This window comes from Macrobrachium nipponense, chromosome 15, assembly GCF_015104395.2.
Source record: "Macrobrachium nipponense isolate FS-2020 chromosome 15, ASM1510439v2, whole genome shotgun sequence".
NCBI lineage: Eukaryota > Metazoa > Arthropoda > Malacostraca > Decapoda > Palaemonidae > Macrobrachium > Macrobrachium nipponense.
Genome location: NC_087208.1, coordinates 44,611,284 through 44,628,783, shown reverse-complemented (window position 1 = coordinate 44,628,783; position 17,500 = coordinate 44,611,284). Strand labels below are relative to the sequence as shown.

Sequence of the window (17,500 nt, the reverse complement as noted above, 5' to 3'; positions counted from 1 at the left end):
TTATTATTATTATTATTATTATTATTATTATTATTATTATTATTATTATTATTATTATTAATATTTTATCATTTTACTCTTCTTTGTAATTGGCTAACTGGCTGGCTAACAGCCAATCAGCGGCTGCAACGTCACGACCTTGAGTTGCCATTTATGCCTAGCGTCCAGTTATCCTCTCCAAGCAAACAACTTTTTTTTGTTTGTCTCTTTAGTTCCGACCCGCAAAACGAGGAGTGGTGTTTACGTAAAGAAATGCGTCATGGATTAATTGAAATTAATGGAAAGTGAGGTAATTTTCCGGGTTTTAAAGTGACGTTTTAGATACAAGAAACTCTTCAGATTCCTCGGAAAGTCAGCGAGAAAGCAGGAGAGTGAAAGTGATTTTTTTCAAATACAGAGGAATGTTTATCATCCTTGTGAGGATCCGAGTGCCTGCTTCCTTCCCTACGCCACCGCGAAGGTTGAAGAGTTAGCGTTGCATTTCACTAGAATTCAGTAAGCTATAGTCACATGCCCAAAGACAATATGCCGTTAAAATTGAACGACACCGAACGAAGCATTCTAAAAACTGAACGCTGTTGGAAGGTAAGGGATTAAGAATATGTATTTGTTTTTAATTTTGTTTTCGTACAGGTGGGATCACGCACCTTTGTCATTAAGCCCAGGTAGACTGCCTATCTTAAAGGCTGTACGTTTTTCATGGGTGATGTGATTTATACCAGAAAATATAATTTCTTTGGACGCCGTCTTTAAAAAGTAAAGATAAAACTGCTCAGTATTGATATCATGTGATTAATTTTTCCCTAGATAGATAGATGACTAAATCTATATATATATATATATATATATATATATATATATATACTATATATATATATATATATATATATATATGTATGTATATATATATACATATATATATTTATATATATTATATATATATATATATATATATAATATATATATACAGAGAGAGAGAGAGAGAGAGATTCAAATTGAATATAAACAGTGCTTTTTTTTAAGGGAAAATTTTTCACCATTCGATAAGAAATTGCAATATATATATATATACTATATATATAGATATATATATATATATATATATATATATATATATATATATATATATACATTTATAATTGTTCAAGACAAAACGTCTCCTGACCCTTATTTTTTTCCTAGTCTTTCTAGTCAGAGGGAGAGTTTCTCCGCTTAAGCTTATCGTCCCTGGAAAACAAGTTATCTAAGATGCCAGCGTGCATTTTCAGCGTGCATTCTTATTCGTGCATTCTTCAGCGTGCAGTTTTAATAGTGCATCCTTTAAGCGTGTCTCCCATAGCATGCATTTTTTTACACTTGCATGCCTTATCAAGAGTGCATTCTTTAAGCGTGTCATCTTTAGCGTGCATTTTTCATTAAGGGTGCATTCTTTAAGTGTGTCATCCTTAGCGTGCGTTTTTTATCAAGGGTGCATCTTTTAATTGTGTCTCCCTTAGCGTGCATATGTTACACGTGCATTCTTTTTTAAGAGTGCATTCTTTAAACCAGTCCTTCTTAGCTTGCATTTTTAAGGTTGCAATCTTTATCAAGATTGCATTCTTTAAGCGTGTCTTCCTTAACGTGCATTTTCTTAACGTGCATTTTCTTACACGTGCATTCTTATTTAAGAGTGTTGTCTTAAGTAGTGAATTATATACCAAAGGCGTTATCCCACTGATTAACAACCCGCCTCTCTCTCTCTCTCTCTCTTTCTCTCTCTCTCTCTCTCTCTCTCTCTCTCTCTCTCTCTCTCTCTCTCTCTCTCTCACTTTTCACGTTATATGTGATTCAATTCGTTGTCATTTTCCCTATCCTTATTTCCCTCTTGCCGCTATTTTCCCAGATTCCTATCGTCAGTCTGTTTCAACTCTCTCTCTCTCTCTCTCTCTCTCTCTCTCTCTCTCTCTGTGACAATCACTCTTGCTTGTGTCGATTCACTATCCTTTTTGAAGCAATATATTCTTTTAAATTCATGAATCATCAATCTCAAAAAAATACGCGACACACACACACACACACACACACAAACATTAGTCAAGGCTTCCTTCAATAATACGTACATTCTTCTCCTAAATTTATTATCATGCATAAGTTCGTTTCTTTATACCTAATGCTATTTACCTTTGGTGACCTTGTACATCCCGGATGCTTTGAAAGATGTGCATAAATGATTGACAGTTTCCGACGAACATAGAATTTCTTTATTAAATTTTTTTTTCATCGTAGAAGTTTGCCAGTGTGGATTTCGGTTATGAGAAACAAATAACTAAAGAAAATTTTTTTCAATATGTTTACATTTGTAACGATTTATATCTCTTAGAAGCTTGTCAGTGTGCATTTGTATTATTATAGATAACGTAAATTAATAAAAACGTGTTGTTGAATATATTTGCTTATACGATATTCCGTTTCTTAAATCACACGAGTAGCTGAAATGCAGAATGGACTTGCAACTTTACCCGTTTCATTAGTTTCCAAACTACAAAATGAGGCTCCTGTGCAACTGGAACTTAAGAATGCAAGCTGGAATGCATTGCATTACTACCGTAGTGCTGTTCTCACTGAATTTTAATACATTTGTATCTATTCATTAATTTATTTTCTCTTTTTAATAAGCGAGATCTCTTCTTTCTGTATTTCCTTTTACCTTCTCTTGCTTTATCCTGGTGAACACTATATTCTTTGGAAGATTGAGTTTCGAGTCAATGGCCCCTTTGGTGGGCTTGTTCCATATGACTACTATGAGATTCAGGGTCTCTGTAACACGGTTTTTTGGACTTTGCTCCTTGTCAAAGCATCGGATGTAGCTGAAAGTTGACATATGTATATTTTACAACCACACACAAATTTTTTCAGCATTATCAAATAACCTAAACCCGATAGTTTTGATTTTTATAGAGTAAAAATGATCTAGCCGACGCCATGGCCAATGATTACGTGCCAAGAGTCGAAAAACTTTCATTACGTAAGCTAGGTAAACAAACACCTTTTGACTAAATGTTGCCCCGCCCATCCACCAGACAGAAATGCCATCGGCTCTGAAACCCAAAGACTTTATGAATGGCGGAACGATACATAGATGTGGGTGGGGTATCAGTGCTAGCGTAGTAATACTACTGTAGCAGTAGTGCCGCAACAGTATAGCAGTAATATACATGAATTAAACGTTTAGACCAACTGCTGGGATCCTTGAGGATCATTTAGCACTTCTTACAACAACTCGAGAAATTAGTTTTTATAGCCAGAAGTTAAATTTTCTAATCCAACAATGCCCATGGTAGTAGCCTTTAGTGTTATCCTGAATTATAACGAGGCGAAAGTGGGTGGAGCCTCATGAAGTCACCATTCTGACGATAATTATTGGTGAAGGTTTAAAGCCAATATACGGTTCCGGCTATTTTTTTTTTTCAGTAAATAGGTAGATAGCCAATAAATAAAAATTGCTTGACATTGGATATAGCAGTTATCAAATCAAGCTTGTCTACTATGTTTTTTGGTAATTACCAACTATTCCCTACATCTTTGTCAATCTGATTGTGACCTATAAAGTAGACTGTAATTTCTTTGGAAACTTATTTTGGGAGTTAGACTAATAATCGAAGTGTTTTTGTATTTATTAATATATTTTGTTGGTTTGTTCATTATGACAATTATCAGTGGGGAGGTTCCAGAGTTCATAAAGGTGTACTGCTTTGCTTGTATTTAGATTTGTATGTCATTGTTGCCAGAGGTATAGCCTTCGTTACGTTACGTAGCCAATCATCCATCGAGAAAGAGGGAAGAAATGATGTCATAAGTTACGTAACGAGTGCGTTCGAAACCTTTTCTCTGAGTAAGTTGGCCCGTCTTCAAAAAAGGTCACTTTTACATTATAAGTACCAAATTTATTCAACCTACGTAGTGCAGAATACACTCAAAATTTATGTGTTGATATAATATGTATTCTGAATAAGCGTTATATTTATGAAATGCATAGATAAAAAGTTATTGCGAAAAAACCGTGTTACAGAGGCCCTGAATCTCATAGTAGGATTCACCTTATGAGGAGGAAGAAGAAGAAGAAGAAGAAGAAGAAGAAGAAGAAGAAGAAGAAGAAGAAGAAACTTTATGGAACTACATTGTTTCCAAAAGTGGCAAAACAATCTAATCGTACTCATTTCAATCTTTTAGTTCAAAATCTACTCTAATTTTTTTTTTCTTTTTTTTGTCCAAAAGCCACACCCGTATTGCGTAAAAGCGTGGCATTGACGCAGGTTCGGGCTTCAGGTCTGCAGGTCTCGTTGTTGACCACCGAAAAACCTGTTGCGGGTCTGACAGAAATGAGTTAGCTGCAAAAAAAAAAAAATAATAATAATAATAAAAAAAGATGGGTAAAAATACCCCAAGTATCAGATCGATCTTGAATGATTTTTACGGTTGACTGTTCATGACGAAATTAACGTGGACAAAACTGTGGGGTCAGACTCTCTCTCTCTCTCTCTCTCTCTCTCTCTCTCTCTCTCTCTCTCTCTCTCTCTCTCTCTCTTTTGATCTGTTAAATTTTTCTTCCTTCTACAGGTTGTCATTGCATTATGTATGATCATATCAGCCAATTCAAATGCTCACCCGTTGCTGGATATAAGGAATTCTGAGGTAAATATTACAATTCCCATGAAAACTTATCTGCTCTTCTTTAACTTATAAATTTCCAAGAAAATTTTTCTTCTTATAACTTATAAATTCCGGAAAAAACTGCTCTCTTTATCACCCATCAATTCCCATGGAAAATGCTCTCCATAACAACTTTAACTCCTATAAAAATTGCTCTCATTATAACTTATAAAATTCCCATGAAAACTGCTTCCTTATAGCTTACCAATTCCCATGGAAGCTACTCTCTTTATAACTTATCAATTCCCACGGAAACTGCTCATTTATAAATTATAAATTCCTAATAAAACTGCTCCCATTATAACTTATCAATTCCCATAAAAACTGGTCTCCTTATAACTTATCAATTCCTACGAAAACTTTTCTCCTTGTAGCTTATCATTTCCCTCGAAAACTGCTCTCCTTATCACTTATACATTCCCACGAAAACTGCTCTCCTAATTACTTATGAATTCCCACGAATACTACTCTCCTTATAACTTATGAATTCCCACGAAAACTGCTCTCCTTATAACTCACGAATTCCCACGAAAACTGCTCTCCTTATCACTTATAATTTCTCATAAAAACTTCTCTCCTTATAACTTATGAATTCCCACGAAAACTGCTCTCCTTATAACTCACGAATTCTCATGAAAACTATTTTTATAACTAATACATTTTTATGAAAGCTGCTTCCATCATAACTTTAATTTTCATGAAAACTGCTCTCGTTATCAATTTTCATAAAAAATTGCTCTCCTTATAAACTCTTCAATTCCCACGAAAACTGCTCTCCTTATAACTTAGGGATCCCCCATAAAAACTGTTGTTATAATTCATCAGTTTAAAACAGTAGCCTTATTCTCGTCTATCACAGGATGCTCACGGATCTGCCGAGGTTAAATACGACTTCAACTGGTCCATCAGTCACGAATCCCACAACAGCGATGAGGAGGACCCGGGAGGGGATCAATCTCTGGAATTCGGCCACCAAGAAACGCGTCTCGGCGACCTCACGAAAGGGTCGTACTTCCTCCAGCTCCCGGGGAACAGACTCGTGACCGTGGAATACTTCGTTCGCGGGGATTCGGGATTCGTGGCTCGTGTCGAGATCGTGTCGAACGAGTCGGGTGAATCTGGAGAAGAAGAAGAAGAAGAAGAAGAAGAAGAGTGACTGATGTTTGTTTTGATTCTTCTTCTTCTTGCGAATATCTGTCAAGAGGTTCAGGCAATCTTATGTCACAAAAGGGAATCTGGAGAGGAAGAAGAAGAAGAAGAAGAATAAGAAGAAGAAGAAGAAGAAGAAGAAGAAGTGGTAAAAGAAGAAGAGGGACGCCAGAAACCAGAGTAATAGCGTGAAGTGAAAGTGACTCCTGTTAGTTTTGGGTTCTTCTTGCAAATAGTTCTTGAGATTTTAAGGCAAATATATTGAACAAGTATTTTTTTTTTCATTGAAAAAAGAAACATTACATTTTTAAATAAATCTACTTCACCTTCACTATGAAGTGCATATGTCAGCCCCAAAATATTATCTGGGATCCAATGAGGCCTGAAGCCGCTAGAAATTAACTGTAATCAGAAAATACCTTAATGAGAGTAAAAAAGTTACGTGATATGAAACAAATACACAAATTTTAGTAGAACTCAAACCTTTAGTACGCGAAGGTAGACTTAGAAACATCTTTTTTAGAACTTCCATAATTCTATATATATATATATATTTTTTTTTTTTTTTTTGGGGGGGGTCCCTCCTAGTCCTCCAATTTGACTGGGTGGTATTATAGTGTGGGGTTCCGGGTTGCATCCTGTCTCCTTAGGAGTCCATCACTTTTCTCACTATGTGTGCTGTTTCTAGGAGCACATACTTCTCCATAAGTCCTGGAGCTACATTGGCATCTAGTTTTTCCAGGTTCCTTTTCAAGGATCTTGGGATCGTGCCTAGTGTTCCTATGATTATGGGTACAATTTCCACTGCCATATCCCATATCCTTCTTATCTCTATTTTCAGGTTCTGATACTTATCAGTCTTTCCTCTCTTTTTCTCTTCTATTCTGGTGTCCCATGGTATTGCGACATCAATGAGTGATATTTTCTTCTTGATTTTGTCAACCAACATCACTTCTGTTCTATTGGCATATTCTGATACCATAGCCTCAGAGGATCTTTTCTTAATCGTTTTCTATTACTCCTTCAAGTTGGTGCTCGTACCACTTATTACTGCAAGGTGGTGTTTCTTGCACGGGCTCCAGTGGATGGCTTTTGCTACCGAATCATGCCTCTTTTTGTACTGGTTCTATGCAAGTGCTGGACATTCACTTCTTATGTGGTTTATGGTCTCGTTTTTCATATTACACTTCCTGCATATGGGTGAGATGTTATTCCCATATATCGTTCTTTGGATATATTCTTTCCTGATCGTGTCCTTCATCTCTTGGTGTTTTACATTCTCTCCCTCTATTATTCCCAGGTATTTGTATCCTGTCTCATCTATGTGTTTGATGCTATTCCCATCTGGTAGCTTCATCTCTCCAGTCCTTGTTACTTTACCTTTTTGTATGTTGACCATGGCACATTTTTCTATTCCAAACTCCATCCTGATGTCCCCAGATACAATTTTTACAGTCTGGATTAGATTATCTATTTCCTTGATGCTCATACCATACCACTTGAAGTCATCCACGAACATCAGATGCTTAATTCTGTTCTTGAGTTGGTACCCAACATCCATCTTCTGTAGTACTTTTGTCATGGGAATCATGGCTACTACGAAGAGTAGTGGGGACAGTGAGTCGCCTTGAAAGATCCCTCTCCTGATGTTAACCTCTCCTATTCTTATCCCAGAACTTGTAAGTACTGTATTCCAGTTGCACATTGTGTTTTTAAGGAAGCTGATGGTGTTTTCCTCTGCCCCATACATTTTCAAGCATTCTATTAGCCATGGATGTGGTATCATGTCGAAGGCTTTCTTGTAGTCAATCCATGCCATGCTTAGGTTGATTTTCCTTTTCTTACTGTTCTTCATCACCATTTTGTCTATCAGGAGCTGGTCTTTTGTTCCCCTACACTTCCTTCTGTATCCTTTCTGTTGGTGGAGGATGGTATTTGTATCCACTAGGTAGCTGTATAGCCTTTCACTGATGATACCTGTTAGTAACTTCCACATTTCTGGTAGGTAGGTGATAGGCCTGTAGTTACTGACTATATTTCCCTTGCTCTTGTCTTTCTGTACTAATGATGTTCTCCCTGTGGTCATCCATTTTGGGCGCATGGTGGTTTGTGATACAATGCTGGAGTTGTTCTGCTATTCATGGGTGTAGGACTTTGAAGTTTTTGAGCCAGTATCCATGGACTTCATCGGGACCTGGGGTTTTCCAGTTGGGCATTTTCTTTAGTTGGTGTCTGATTGTGTCTGTCGTGATCTCGGTGAATATTTGTTTATTCTTCCCATTTCTTCTGCCTTATTATTATTATTATTATTATTATTATTATTTATTATTATTATTATTATTATTATTATTATTATAGAACATAACAAGAAACACAGAACGAAATCACTTATTAGTAAAGAAAATAGATAAATTAGCAAATTAATAAATAAATAGATAAAAAAAATTTAAAAACTATTAAAATACAAGGCGTACTGTTTCAGGTAGTAATGCATTGCATTTAACCTTGAACTCTTGAGGTTATATGTGCATAGAAATAAGTGTACCTTGGCAGAAATGTGTTATTGATTCCCCGTCTCTTTGGTTAGCTTATAACCTATGACACGATACTCCTGTATTAACATTCTAGCGAAGGAATATCTTATCAAAACACAAACGTAGGTACATACATACTCAAACAACACAGAATTAAGGAATGAGGAAAATCTTTTCATCCTTTGCTGAAAGACGAGACCTTTGTCTAAGAATTTTTACATCAAAACCGACATTTGCATATTCCGTTACTTGTTCTTTGTTTTCATTAATCAGCGTCATAAACTCGTCCTTGAATACGCGGGAATTCGAAAAACAACACCACCTCCTCTTGGTATATATAGAGGATTACGAGTCAGTAAGCAGACGCCGATCGTACGGAGATGAACACCAAGGTATGACAGAAAGCTGTCTGTCTATCTATCTATCTATCTATCTATCTATCTATCTATCTATCTATCTATCTATCTATCTATCTATTTGTAAAAATATTAATCTATCTGTCATTTTTAAATGCCTACCAAAGGCTGACAGAATATCCGTCTATCTGTCTATAACTTTTTGACTGTCCATCTGCCATTTTTAAATTTTTATTTCTGTCAAGTTCCTAGTGCTCAAATATCCTTTGCCTTTTATTTTTGTATCTATTTATAGTATAATAATAATAATAATAATAATAATAATAATAATAATAATAATAATAATAATAATAATAATAATAATAATAATAATAATAATAATAATAATCCAAATCTACAGATTCTTATCTTCCTGGGTCTCGTAGCAGCGGCCGTCGCTGTATCGCGGCTGGGCGATGTCGTAGAGGTAATTATGAATGGACTTACAGTTGTACTAGAAGCATACTTACATTTGATTATGAACGGACTTAGATTTATGAATTTCTGTTAACTATGAATGGACTTAGATTTATGAATAAACGTGGTAGTCATGGTATTTGTAGTAGTAATATGCTGTCGTAGTAAACACACTTTCCTATTAACTCTACCTAAAGATATAACAAGAGAGTACACTTTTTCCCTCCGCCAGGGATCATCCAAAACACATCGCGACTATGGAGACCCGAAGTACAGCTTTAGCTGGGAAGTCAGCGACGAGTCCTCCGAGAACGACTTCGGACACGAGGAATCCCGCGAGGGAGACGACACTGAGGGATCCTACTACGTCAGGCTTCCCGACGGGCGCTTCCAGACCGTCAAGTATTACGTCAGTGGAGACTCAGGCTACGTGGCCGAGGTTACGTACGAATCGGGTGAATCTTCAGAAGAATTTGGAAGAGACTAAAAGTGTGTGCTTACCAAGAAAGGCAGCAGGAAGCTCGCAGAAGATTGGATCAAAAGAAACCTGTTAGAAATGGAGGAAGCCTTGCGCGGCACACTGTAGACGTTGATTTAGGGCTTTTGGGTCGAGGTGTATTGCTTCCCGCTTTTTACTGCTCGGAGATTCATTTTTTTCTTCCATTTAACTGTTCAACTTCTGTAATTTTCCATAAATGTTCACATCAGAATTTATCTTAGGAAGAATTTTCTCTATTTTTCTGATAGTTCGTTTTTCATAATCAGCCAGACTGCTAAGAAATTGCTCTATATTCATGGCGTTAATCTGGTATTTTGAATATCAAGATCTGGTATTTCTCTGGTATTATCAATACTAATATATGGTATATATATTTTTAACTGTGTTTAATATACATCCGGAGACTACAACGGGATTGCAGAAAGTTATCTCCGCTGGAAAATCGTCATTGCTGTATTCTCTAGTGCTGAATGACTATGAGTCCCACAGTACAAATATACGGAATAGATATTTTAATTGTGTTTAATATACATCCGGAGACTACAACGGGGTTGTAGAAAGTGATCTCCGCTGAAAAATCGTCATTACTGTATTATCTAGCGTTGAATGACTCTAAAGGTCCCAGTGCTTGGCTTTATGCCAAAATCACGTATTCCATTCCATTCCATTCCATTACTGTATTCTCCAGAGTCTGGTATTTCCTTAAAATCAACACGTTTAGGCCATCTCCCTGGTCATCATCTTGACGTTGCAAGGGACGTTCTGAGTAGGCATTGTGGATTTGTCAGCTTTTATACTAAAAATCATATAAATGAATAACCTGCAAAATGACTGGACCCATATTATTCAAAACCCCAAAGAAAATACAAACCAACTGAGTCAGAACATATGACCTTATCTGTCAGAGGTCACAAAGTCAGAAAATAGCTTACTGCACTCCCTTGGTTTTGTTTACTGTGCAATTAGAACCTCAAAGCTTCAAGCGAATATGCAATGGATTATTACCCTAAAACAATGCACCTTGTATTTTAATAGTTTATTTATATCTTTATCTATGTTTTTCTTCCTTTCCTAACAACTGATTTCTGTATATCTTATTACCTTTTGTAACTTATTTGAGATAAAAACCATATTCTTTGGAAGATTGGATTTCAAGTCAATGGTCCCATTTGGGATTGTTCCATGTGAATTTGGGTTTATTTTCTGGATAATAATAATAATAATAATAACAATAATAATAATAATAATAATAATAAATAAAATAATAATAATATAATAATAATATAATAATAATATTGACAATCAAAAGCCACAGTAGTGTTAAAATTATATTATTGTACAATGGTAAAAAATACAAGGAGAGACTTTCGGATACTGCTCCGTATCCCTCTGAAGAGGGATACGGAGCAGTATCCGAAAGTCTCTCCTTGTATTTTTTACCATTGTACAATAATATATTTTAACACTACTGTGGCTTTTGATTGTCAATATTATAGCCTCGTTACGGAGGTTCCTTAGTTCAATAATAATAATAATAATAATAATAATAATAATAATAATAATAATAATAATAATAATAATAATAATAATAATAATAATAATAATAATAATAATAATAACTTCAGTAAATAGTATTGGAGCAATATTTCCTGTCTTCTTTCCATAGATTTAAAGTGAAGTGCTAAAGACAGATTTAATCCATATCTTTATTCGTCTCGACTAGATAATTTCGAGTTCAGCGGAATCCAGCACTGAACTACAACCAAGATAAAGTAACATACTTCACAAATAACTTATTTCGACTCGTTGGATTCGTCCGATTCGGTTGATCCGTAGGTGACTTCGGCTACGTAACCCGAGTCTCCCTCGACGAAATACCTGACAGTCTGCAGACGACCGTCTGGAAGCTCAACGTAGTACGACCCTCGGGTGTCGTCTCCATCGCGGGATTCCTCGTGTCCGAACTCGTTGCTGGAGGAGTCGTCGCTGACTGCCCAGGTGAAGCTGTACTTGGCTTCGCTGGACTCGAACGACTCTTCGGACGAGTCCTGGAATGGGAGGAACGTTGGGTAAGTAAACATTAAATTGTAACCTGAAAATTTTATCAGGGATAAGATGGCATCGAGAAATGAGGTTCAGGCGATGTCTGAATCTTTGTAGAGTTTAAGCAGGCTTTCAGGAAACTCTTCATTGAAATTATTCTTAGTTATAACAGTGATTATGATAATAACAGTTATTCATTACCTCCTCGGCTATATCGCCATACACGGGGCGCTTGTCTCCTGCAACAACAGCTACCAACCCCAAGAAGATAAGTACCTATAGATCATATAGAAACAATTAGAAATATGTTTATTATTCATGATCGTCATTTCTTGCACTCCAGAACATCGTTTTAATATGAAGATTCACAAAAACACAGACACAGAAAGAAATTTTATTCTCATACCTTGACGTTCATCCTGTACTTGTATCGTCCGTCGCCTCTACTCACTGACTAACGAACTGAATCTAGAAATAGCTTATATACCAAAAAGCAATCTCTGATCTCTGCTTATGCAATCTACATCTCTGGGGAGACAGGTTTCCACCGCACGTTTGCCAAAAAAGAAAAAAAAAAGCATTATCTAACCGAGATCTAACCAAGAATTATACGAAAGCAGGTTTGATCCTTAGAAAGGTCAGATATCTTAAGACGTTTTATGATATTGCTTCATAAATGCATAGCCTAGGTCATGCCACGAATGTTATTTTTGCCATCTAAAATATGCAGATGTTTTAGTTAGTCAATAGTTGGTTATTGGGAATTATGCAATTTGTTTATTAGTTTTTTTTTCAGTTATATGTAAACTTTTTTTATTCTCCGCTCATTAGTAAGATTTTGTCGTAATATTTTTAGAACGAAGAATTTTGGGTATACCATAATCAATGTGATCTGGATTATTCTCTATGTTGCTGTTTCAAGTGATATTTTTGCTGCTTTTGCACAGTCAATATATATATATATATATATATATTATATATATATATATATATATATATATATATATATATATGTTTATACAACACACACACACACACACACACACACACACACACACACACATATATATATATATATATATATATATATATATATATATATATATATATATATATATATATATACACACATCAGACCAGCACGGGCTACTACCTTGAATCACAAACACTATACCTCTCGACCTATTTAGTAAAATTCCATTAAGAGAGCCCACCACTTTTAGAAGCGTAAATCTTTTTTCCATTTCATTTTGCAATGCCCACCCAACCGTACCAGACCCGTGAAGACCCTTTTTTATCGCTCCAATTTGTGACTCACTTCTCGAAGACCCACAACTGGTTGCCTTTATTCGACGAAACCTGGGGTCTTTGAGCAAGAGGACTCTGTCAGTGCCAAGAGCAAAGAAATATGGGCGTGGGCTGATATTCGGAGCAGTTTTAAACTGCTTTACAATGACCTTATGCCAATACGTCTTAACGAACTTGTTGTTTAGTTTATTGCTGGATAAAGGCGATGAAAACTGCTCCAGTTTAGTGAATGAGTAAAGATAGAGGAATCCTTATCTCGAAGTTGGATTAGTTGGAAATTTCACTGCCATTTTATGAATGAAGGAAGCTGGAGGAAATAATATGTTAAAGTTGTATTAAGTTGGAAAGGTCACTCCCATTTTATGAATGAGGAAAGCTAGAGGAATCCTTATCTCATTGTTGCATTACGTTGGAAATTTCAATCGTATTTTATGAATGGTGAAAGCTAGAGGAATCTTTATGTTAAAGTGGTATTAAACTGAGGAAATCTAACTCCAGTTTAGTGACTGAGGAAAGATAGAGAAATCCTTACGTTAAAGTTGGATTCAGTTGGGGGAAAATCACTCCAATTTTATGAATAAAGCCAATGAGAGGACACCTTTGTTTTTAAAACTGGATGAAATTGGAAATATCACTACAGTTTTGCAAATGAAGAAAGATAGAGGGATGTTTAAGTTTTTGTCGGATTTACTTGGAATTTTTACCCCCATTTTATGAATGAAGAAAGCTGGAGGAGTCCTTATGTTGTTGGATTAAGTTGGGGAAACTGCCATTTTATGAATAAAGAAAGCTTAAGGAAATGTTTCATCGAAGTTGGATTAAGTTGGGGAAACTGCCATATTATGAATAAAGATAGCTAAAGGAAACGTTTTATCGAAGTTGGATTAAGTTGGGACAATCTAACTCCAATTTTATGAATAAAGAAAGACTGGAATCTTTGTGTTCAACACGTATAAGTGTTTACGTCTGATGCAAATGAACGCAATAATGAACTCACTATACGTTCATTGTGTTTGTTGCATAAAATGTACTGCAACGAAAAACATCCTGCGCACTCATTGCGTGACATAGGATTGCCTGAACAGGAAAAACTTTAGTAAATCTTGTAAACAAACCAAGAAATGCGAATTAAGTAATTAAATAGAAAATCGAGTTATCACGAATTGGTGTAGCATTAGATGGGGCCTTCAACGTGAATGCATTTTCCTCCTTGAAGGAAGGTTCTAAAGATAGCGACAAAAGCGTGAATAATCAAATATTCAAACAGACCTTGTGGCTTCTAACTGTTTAAAGAGGAAATTTTTTCAACGTCCTAAAACCTGACAAAAAAAAAAAAAAAAAAAAAAAAAAAAAACTGGCAAATCCTGTTATAAAATAAATAAGGGTTGTTTCATTCTTGCTAATGGCTGATGCTGGTGCCACTATGATTTTATTTTGTCGTATTATAATAATGTAATAATTGCGAGAAATAAGGAAGACCAGATAATGAGAGAGAGAGAGAAAGAGATAATCGCCATCAGATTTTATTTTTATGATTTTTGGACGAATGAAATAAAAATTAAGAACATACTAGACCATAAGATTTCAAAACAAGGTTTCAAGTTTTGACGGACCGAAAAAAAAGTGTCGTTTTTGTTTTCCGAGAGAGAGAGAGAGAGAGAGAGAGAGAGAGAGAGAGAGAGAAATACCCCACCAACCTCCCTTGAGTAAATACCCCTACAGGTCACAGTGACCTGCATTATTAGAAATACCTCGCATGTAAAATTTTAGCAATTTGTTCTCTGAAAAGGCGTCAGGTATGACCACTACTGACCTCTGACCTTGGACACTGCCGCAAGTAAAAACTGGTGTGAAACTGGGGTGTGGTTATTTTGACCTGAACTGGTTTTGCGACTCGGTAATGGCCCTTTGGTAAAATGCTTTCGTTTTTTTTTTTTTTTTTTTTTTTTTTTTTTTTTTGTGTGGGGGGTGGGGGGCGGTAGGGAGCGAGAATCGTAAATCGTGATGAATGATGCTGCTGACCCATTTCTCCTCTCTCTCTCTCTCTCTCTCTCTCTCTCTCTCTCTCTCTCTCTCTCTCTCGAAAACAAAACAAAAACGACGCTTTTTTCAGGTTCGTCAAAACTTGAAACATTGTTCTGAAACAATATATATATATATATATATATATATATATATATATATATATATATATATATATATATATATATATATATATATAGTATATATACACAACAATAAATATGCGGAGTATGAGGGAGAGAGAGGGGGAGAGAAGAGAGAACAACAAAAACCTGCGTTTCGCAGAGACATCGCCACAAGAAACCAGATTGACGCTAAAAGATTACACAGCGCCTGGTGAGTGACCTAACCTTGAAACCAGTTGTTTGCTAAACACCTTCGCAGTCTTTTCATTTTTTTTTAAATTTTTGTCTGGTTTTTCTATAAACAAACCTCAAAACCTGGAACAGAGGATTTGGTTGCAAAGGTTGCAGATTTTGCAAAATTCGGAGACCACCAGAATTTGAGTATATAATGGGAGACGGTGACCTAGTCAGTTACAATAGTTACCCTAGACGAAGATAAACAAGCAAGATGAACTCTAAGGTAATGTTCTCTCTCTCTCTCTCTCTCTCTCTCTCTCTCTCTCTCTCTCTCTCTCTCTCTCAAAACTTTTATCCGTTTTATGCATCGGACGTTATTGTTGCAACAGCTATGGCTATATCACAAACCACTGAATTATATCACTTCTTATTATTTTACTAATTGTGATTACACTCTTATCCCTAATTTAGTTAAAATATCTTTTTTTATTATTAATTTATGTAATATATTTACCCTCGTATACCTCAGGTCCTCATCTTCTGGTGCTTCGCTGCCCTTGTTGTGGTTACCGCCAGACCAGTTCCTGGACCCGAGGAATCAGAGGTGAGTTTCGTGTTCACAAACTTTCTTCTGGAGTTGCATATCTGTGAAGAACACCATATTTGTCAGTATTATTATTATTATTATTATTATTATTATTATTATTATTATTATTATTATTATTATTATTATTATTATTATTCAGAAGACGACTCCTATTCATGTAACAAGCCCACCAAAGGGGCCAATAACTTGAAATTCGAGTTTCAAAAGATTATTATTATTATTATTATTATTATTATTATTATTATTATTATTATTATTATTATTATTATTATTATTATTCAGAAGATGAATCTATCCATATGGAACAGGCCTACCACAAGGACCATTGAGTTGAAATTCAAAATCTTTGGAAGCTTGAATTTCAAGTCAATAGCCCTGTAGTGGGTTTATTCTATATGAATAGGGTTCGTCATCTAAGTAATAATAATAATAATAATAATAATAATAATAATAATAATAATAATAATAATAATCAACTGTAAATTTCTCCATTCCAGGATTCCTCCTCAGAGGAATCCTATGAATCCAGCGAAGCCAAGTACAGCTTCAGCTGGGCCGTGAGCGGCGACTCCTCCAGCAACGAGTTCGGACACGATGAAACCCGCGACGGAGACGACACTCAGGGGTCGTACTACGTCCAGCTTCCAGACGGGCGTCTGCAGACAGTAAATTATTACATCGAGGGTGACTCAGGTTACGTGGCTGAGGTCACTTACGAGGGCGAGGCCCAGTACCCCGAATCGAACGAATCCGAATCCGAGTCCAAGTCAGAGGAATCGGACGAGTCAGATGACTGAAGATCCGAAGTGATTTCGACTGGAAAATTATTATAGTTAAACTCTTTTATCTATGTTGTATTAACGTTATGAAGATGGATAAAGTTATTTTATTGTAGTTTATTGTATTAAAACAATTTCCCTTTAATTAAGTTTAAGAAGAACTGATTACAGCTTACTTAGAGAAGTTTGTTTTCAAACTTCTCTGAGGCTATATTCGTGTGTTAACAAAAGAAATCGCCATCTTACTCTCAGTTACGAGTGTCACATGACACAATTTTAACTGATTTAATTGTCATATTTAATCAACTTTCATGGACTTCTTTTAAAACAAATTTTTTGATTAGTATCCAGGTAATAAAAAGTAATTCAAAAAATTACTTTACCTAATATAGAATGTCTTTGAAATAATGGGAAATAAATTTGGAATATTGCTTCCCTCCAACAGATGGCACTAGTGAAATGTATTGACGATACAGTTGATACAGTAGTAGGTACCACCTACAAAGTGATTTCTAGACCTAGTTCTCTTCAGAACCAAAATGGTTTCCAGAATATCAAGAAGTTCAGAGTTTCAAGAGTGACTGACTATTTTCAGGAGACTACAAAAGGTATTTTCACCCGAGGGTTACGTTTTTGCCCACCCATCAAAAACTCTAGATCCTACAGATTTTCACGAGGACATCCGATGACCTCAAAAACCATATAACCCTTGAGGAAAAACTCTCGGATTTCATACTAATATCTAATGAAAATACT

The 17,500-nt window shown here is 35.6% G+C and overlaps 3 protein-coding genes across 5 annotated transcripts; 2 read left to right on the top strand and 1 right to left on the bottom strand.

The window, feature by feature from the left end:
- Nucleotides 1–226: 226 nt before the first annotated feature.
- LOC135194855 (pro-resilin-like) lies at nt 227–10,063 on the top strand. Of its 3 annotated transcripts, XM_064221040.1 has the most exons (5): nt 227–585; nt 4,597–4,671; nt 5,549–8,764; nt 9,129–9,194; nt 9,417–10,063. In XM_064221040.1, the coding sequence occupies exons 1-3, from the start codon at nt 511–513 to the stop codon at nt 5,843–5,845; spliced, it is 447 nt and encodes a 148-aa protein (XP_064077110.1). In that variant the 5' UTR covers nt 227–510; the 3' UTR covers nt 5,846–8,764; nt 9,129–9,194; nt 9,417–10,063. The 3 variants fall into 3 exon arrangements, with proteins under 3 accessions (XP_064077110.1, XP_064077112.1, XP_064077111.1); XM_064221042.1 differs by lacking the exon at nt 4,597–4,671; XM_064221041.1 differs by lacking the exons at nt 4,597–4,671; nt 5,549–8,764.
- A 1,312-nt stretch (nt 10,064–11,375) lies between these two features.
- Nucleotides 11,376–12,201, bottom strand: LOC135226841 (pro-resilin-like). Its single transcript, XM_064266529.1, has 3 exons — nt 12,133–12,201; nt 11,928–12,002; nt 11,376–11,731 (listed from the first exon to the last, which is right to left on the bottom strand). The coding sequence occupies exons 1-3, from the start codon at nt 12,142–12,144 to the stop codon at nt 11,477–11,479; spliced, it is 342 nt and encodes a 113-aa protein (XP_064122599.1). The 5' UTR covers nt 12,145–12,201; the 3' UTR covers nt 11,376–11,476.
- A 3,127-nt stretch (nt 12,202–15,328) lies between these two features.
- LOC135226840 (pro-resilin-like) lies at nt 15,329–16,833 on the top strand. Its single transcript, XM_064266528.1, has 3 exons — nt 15,329–15,641; nt 15,888–15,962; nt 16,463–16,833. Exons 1-3 carry the CDS (start codon nt 15,630–15,632, stop codon nt 16,760–16,762), a joined length of 387 nt encoding a protein of 128 aa, XP_064122598.1. The 5' UTR covers nt 15,329–15,629; the 3' UTR covers nt 16,763–16,833.
- Nucleotides 16,834–17,500: the final 667 nt, after the last annotated feature.

Bases quoted from the DNA above. Each gene is read 5' to 3' on its own strand.
- LOC135194855 (XM_064221040.1), top strand. From the start codon at position 511: ATGCCCAAAGACAATATGCCGTTAAAATTGAACGACACCGAACGAAGC. The intron at 586-4,596 runs GTAAGGGATTAA...TTCCTTCTACAG, and splicing joins AAACTGAACGCTGTTGGAAG to GTTGTCATTGCATTATGTAT. The intron at 4,672-5,548 runs GTAAATATTACA...CGTCTATCACAG, and splicing joins TGGATATAAGGAATTCTGAG to GATGCTCACGGATCTGCCGA.
- LOC135226840 (XM_064266528.1), top strand. The intron at 15,963-16,462 runs GTGAGTTTCGTG...TCTCCATTCCAG, and splicing joins CTGGACCCGAGGAATCAGAG to GATTCCTCCTCAGAGGAATC.
- LOC135226841 (XM_064266529.1), bottom strand. The intron at 11,732-11,927 runs GTAATGAATAAC...CTCCCATTCCAG, and splicing joins ATGGCGATATAGCCGAGGAG to GACTCGTCCGAAGAGTCGTT.